At 36.4% G+C, this 4,946-nt stretch overlaps 1 protein-coding gene across 4 annotated transcripts; it reads right to left on the bottom strand.

The window, feature by feature from the left end:
* Window positions 1-302: 302 nt before the first annotated feature.
* Window positions 303-4,611, bottom strand: LOC103928992. Of its 4 annotated transcripts, none has more exons than XM_009338129.3 (6): window positions 4,454-4,611; window positions 2,253-2,306; window positions 2,093-2,162; window positions 1,920-1,960; window positions 723-782; window positions 303-628 (listed from the first exon to the last, which is right to left on the bottom strand). In XM_009338129.3, the coding sequence occupies exons 1-6, from the start codon at window positions 4,517-4,519 to the stop codon at window positions 575-577; spliced, it is 345 nt and encodes a 114-aa protein (XP_009336404.2). In that variant the 5' UTR covers window positions 4,520-4,611; the 3' UTR covers window positions 303-574. The 4 variants fall into 4 exon arrangements, with proteins under 4 accessions (XP_009336404.2, XP_009336405.2, XP_009336406.2 ...); XM_009338130.3 differs by having other exon boundaries at window positions 2,093-2,147; XM_009338131.3 differs by lacking the exon at window positions 2,253-2,306.
* Window positions 4,612-4,946: the final 335 nt, after the last annotated feature.

Raw genomic sequence — 4,946 nt, 5'->3', positions numbered from 1 at the left:
CGGTAACTAAAAAATAGTTAAGTTAACCAATCACCTCTAGAAATATTATTGTGATAACGCTCTCTCTCTCTGAAGCTGGAGAGGCTCCAAAAACCCTCCAAAACCCTTAGCTCGGCGATTCTGTGTTGAAGCTCCCTCCACTAAACTTATATCCACCTTCATCAAATCTCCTTGTAAGTACAAGTGATTCGTGTACTATTTTTCCATCCCTTTTCTATTAACTGTAAACAAGGAAAATGTAAAACGTCAAAGGAAGACTCGTATAGCGTTGTCATAGATTGGCGTTCAACGAACAAAACAGATGGAAAACCACGATTATACTTACAGGTAAACTTGTCACTTGTGAAGGTCCAAAACAATCCCAACAACAATCGCCTATTAGCTCAGGTAAGAATGGTTTAACAAAGTTCATACAATCACAAGGGTCTAATCTCAGTTGTCTATCAAAGGGGGGTGGTCGCCGGAAACTCCTTGACACGAGAGTTTCCTTGGAGGAAGAGGAAGGAAAAAGCTTCTAATCACCATACACAAAAGTATGTAAATGTACAAAAGCACACAGAATCTATGGTACAGATCACGACAAGTTCAGGAATTTTTGGGCAGCATCCAAACTGAGTCCTTCACAGACCTGAAGCAAATAGAATCGAGGAATTTCAGCAATGTAGACAGAAACTAAATTCGTATTTATGACTATTGTTCCTTGAAAAACATATTCTACATACAAGTCTCTTATGAATCCGTTGAAACGCCTTGCAAAATCTCTCCGCTTCTGTAGCACCCACCTAAACAATTGAGGATAAGCAGTGAGTTTTCCTTTCATATTTCTCCATTGTCCTTCGAGCCAAAATTTGTATTGGGACAACCGAAACTATTCGACTTTATTTTTTGTTTCATTTATTTCATCCTTTGTAGTTGAGAAAGAGTCTCCTCAATTTCAGTTAATTCCATTTGTAAATAAGGCATCACTGAACAACGCAAAATTTACAAACAGATGAACAGCTGAAAACTGATACATATGATCGACTAACAAATACGATACCACTTAAAAGTACCGATAATGCACGCACACGTGTATGTGGATGCACATACGTAACAAACAACCTAAAAAAAACTACTACATACACTAGCTTATCACCAAGCAGTGTCCACAGGCCAAGGCTTCTGTTAACATTACTATTTTTTTTTCTTTTAATTACGACAGAGTGTTATTTTTTTGTGATCGATTTGGTTACTAACTTACTATATGTAAAGAATTAGCATTGAAGAAATAAGATAACTTCTTGGAATAGTGAAATCAAGTTTCACAATTCCTTTCAAGAGTCACTAGCTCAAAACGAGAGCCATCCCTGCCTCTGCTTTTATCTAATTGTATAGATGAATTGTATTTTTACGAAGCTCCCAAGGCATTCTACAGTTTCAGCTCTGCTGGCTCAAGAAATTTCTTTTTCATGTTGGAATGCTTTCCAGCAATGGAAAGATAATCAGGACAAGCCTTCCAGGCCGTCACTAAGCCATACCTGGAATCAAGAATCGCACCATTTTTCTGTATAATGGCCAATCAAAGTAGAGGTGTTCTTCGTTTTAACTACTCAAACAAGAAAACAAAGTGAGTTTTAATTTTTTGTTTCTTTTGAGGTAAGGCCAAGAGGACTTATTCTGGAGCTGCTGGTTGTAGTCACTCTATCTAGACTTGTTTTATTATGAACTAGCAAAGAGAGGGAAAAAAAAAATTGAGTTGCATAAGATCTCTGCTGTTTCTTATATGTTCATTTCAACTGCACAAGTCTCCATCAACTCAATTAATTTCAAAACCTCGTACAAAAGTTTTGTGTAATGGTCTTCGAAATTCATATTATGTAAAATACAGTCACCACATATCCAATGAAAACCAAGAAAATCAAAGGCGAAGATGGACAAACCTTTCTCTCAGCAACCAACTTTATCTTCCCCCAGAATTCACCTGTAATTACACATTAAGATAAGTGCAATAAATTTAACTTCCACAAAATACCAGCAAACTGGTGGAATTTCGTTTTTGTTAATAATTTATCCATGGCAGATGAATATAGAGAGTGCGTATGTTAAAACATACAATGTTCGCCAATTCCTTGCTTCTCCACTTCACTTTTATCCTCATCCCATGCATCCTGCCACCCTTTAAGCTGTTGAGAACATTCAAATATGTCAACAAGCACCACGTGTGTGAATGTGTGTACTGTAAAATGGAAATTTTTACAAAATTTCAGTAATACCGCTTCATGCTGTGGTGACTTAGAAGTTGATTCTCTAGATTGTTCTGATTCACCCTAAAATTACACAAAGTGGTTTAAGAATGGGCTGATGCATATATAATCAACCAAAAAAATTCATAATAACTAGTAAAAGAATGGTCAATTCCAACGGAATAAATGGGTTGATCGCTCCACCAAATTGTTTAGAATCATTTAAGATACCTGGAATTTAATTTTCAGCAATAGGACAAGAATTTTATAAGCTCTAGGTAAACCATCTCAGAACTTTGACATTGCAGAAACTCAAGAAATGATTCTGAGCCTCACAAATTTTTTCCTACAACAATCAAATTCCATGAAGCTTTCTACTTCCTTGAACAATATCAATGTGAGATTTATGTCCAAAACCGTGATGCCGTTTCTTTGATCTGATGCTCACGTCAATGATACCAGATAAAAGGTTTAAAAGACTAATAGAAACAAGCCAAACCTTATGGATCCAAGAAAAAGCGCAACAATAGTTTTGTAACAGCAAAAGAAAGGTCTCTCATTATTAAATTCCACCAAGTTAGTTAGTTTACAGACTTGATTTCATCCCTTCAGAGACTGAAAATGTTAATTAAAAAAAACATATCATGTAAAAACTTGATATTATGTAAAATATTCGTTTTAGCACACAAACTCAAATCAACTACAAACAGACCAGGAAAACAAGTGTGAAAGTTAACATAATGGCACTCTAATAATGAATATTAAATATTGGATTCATACATAAAAGTTGAACAAAGTGCAGTGATAGTTGAAAAAAATTTTCCTTGTAGATCTCCTGCCATGCTTAAAACAGGTAGCCAAACGTAGGGAATCGTTTTGCGCTATCTTTTTTGCATGGAAAACAGATCTTTTCAGGATTAAAATAACGATACAGGGCAGACAAGCTAACCACTTAGAACACTTAAAGAACCTCTAACCTACCAGCTGTTAAATCATGTAAAGTCCACAAAGAGATAACAATACAACGGCTTACCAATCTGAACACTATTCCATAGGATGCCTGTTTACCTGTGTCCGGATAAAATGTATACTCACCAGCATTTCAAGCACATCAACCACTATTTATTGAGGTATACTATCAACTATGCCAAAGACCATCACTTCTAAACAGAACCTTCACCCCTCCGCCAATATAGATCCCCTTTTGAAGACATAACTATAGTAGGGGTGAAGTACTGTACCATTGACATATTCCCATTTATCCCTGATAAAGGCCTTCAATAGAACATGTGCTTGATTTCCACCCATATCCATTCAAAATACCAAGAGAGAAGAGGAAGAAGAAACAAGGATGGCACACCCAACCTGAATAAGTATTTTGGATCCCTAATATAATCCAACATAAACCAAATAAATCCTAATTAAGGTACTCATCTTCTAACCCTGAAAACTGACCATCACCAATAAGGAGAGACAAGTCAACAAGAATGAAAATTTCAGCATTTTCATATGCATCCTTGACGTTGGCCAATGCAAAATTTTTTTTTTTTAGTACAACGGTATGTTTTGCACTAAAGGGAGGGGGGAGTTCGGCTAAGCCACACAAAACCTAATTTGGTATCGAATTCATCATTCCTAAGATCTCTCACTTACAAGTGAAGAGGAATTCCACCAAACTGTAGTACTGAGTGACTCTAAACTTTAACCAAGTTGATTGAAACCATTTTTCTTCTCTGACTCAATATGGTATCTACATCATCAAAACTACTTAATGCTACCCATCATCCATCTAAATCAATTTGTCCGCACAGCCTCCTTAGCCGCTTGTTCAGCATCATCCAGGACTCAAAACCTAGACCTTCCATAAGGTTCTCACTCCTAATTGAGCATGCATACATAATTTTTATAGTCCCGCACAGCATCGGCAGCTGCAGCAGAGCAGCAGCAGCATACCGAAATCCCTATCAAAATCCAATATTTTTCCTTTTAACAATCAAAATCCAATCTTTACACCTTCTAACAATAGGAAATGTTAAAGGGTTATCTCAAAAGTAGATACTGTATCTGCCCAACAAGTTTTAACGATTGCCAGATTCCACAAATTAAATATTCAACGATGCGTTCTAATTGATACAACGAACAAGATAACCATATTCCATAAAGCATCACAACCAGAAAGAAAGAAAAGGCAACGGAAAACAATTTCTTTTGGTGAAGAGAGTGGGGGTTACATGGTAGTGGCGAGATCGGACGATAGGGAAGAGATCGAGTAGGCGTCGAAATTCATCGTCGTCCATGGCTGTGGTGGTGAAAATGTAATTACTGCTCCCAATTCTCCAAATTCATAATGCCTCCTAGCCTTCTTTTCTTTTTCCTCTCTCTCTCTCTCTCTCTCTTTTTTTTTTTTTTTTTGTTCCCAAGGACATCGATATTTTTATATCGAAAGAGAGTGGGCATTCGGCTAAACCACACAATAGGCAGCCTAATTTGGTATCAAATTCGCCATCCACCAGATTCGAACATAAGATCTCTCATTTTCAAGTAAAGAGAAATATCATTCGACTGTACTAGTACTAAGTGGCTTACTTGGAAAAGAAAATTACTCATTAAAAATAGGTAAGGCTAGAGAGACTAAATTTGTAGATAAAATTTATAAACTAAATGATGTGTCACCAAGGAATGAACAAGTTTATCTTCAATGTCCATGTCATTTAGTTTACAAAG

The sequence above is a fragment of a genome, unplaced genomic scaffold (assembly GCF_019419815.1).
Source record: "Pyrus x bretschneideri cultivar Hongxiangsu unplaced genomic scaffold, Pyrus_bretschneideri_v1 Contig67, whole genome shotgun sequence".
In the NCBI taxonomy this organism is placed as follows: Eukaryota; Viridiplantae; Streptophyta; class Magnoliopsida; order Rosales; family Rosaceae; genus Pyrus; species Pyrus x bretschneideri.
Note: the sequence above shows the minus strand (reverse complement) of the source record. Positions and strands in the feature narration are given on the sequence as shown.

Bases quoted from the DNA above. Each gene is read 5' to 3' on its own strand.
- LOC103928992 (XM_009338129.3), bottom strand. From the start codon at position 4,519: ATGGACGACGATGAATTTCGACGCCTACTCGATCTCTTCCCTATCGTC. The intron at 2,307-4,453 runs GTAACCCCCACT...GTGTAATTTTAG, and splicing joins TCCGATCTCGCCACTACCAT to GGTGAATCAGAACAATCTAG. The intron at 1,961-2,092 runs GTATGTTTTAAC...GTGTAATTACAG, and splicing joins GCAAGGAATTGGCGAACATT to GTGAATTCTGGGGGAAGATA.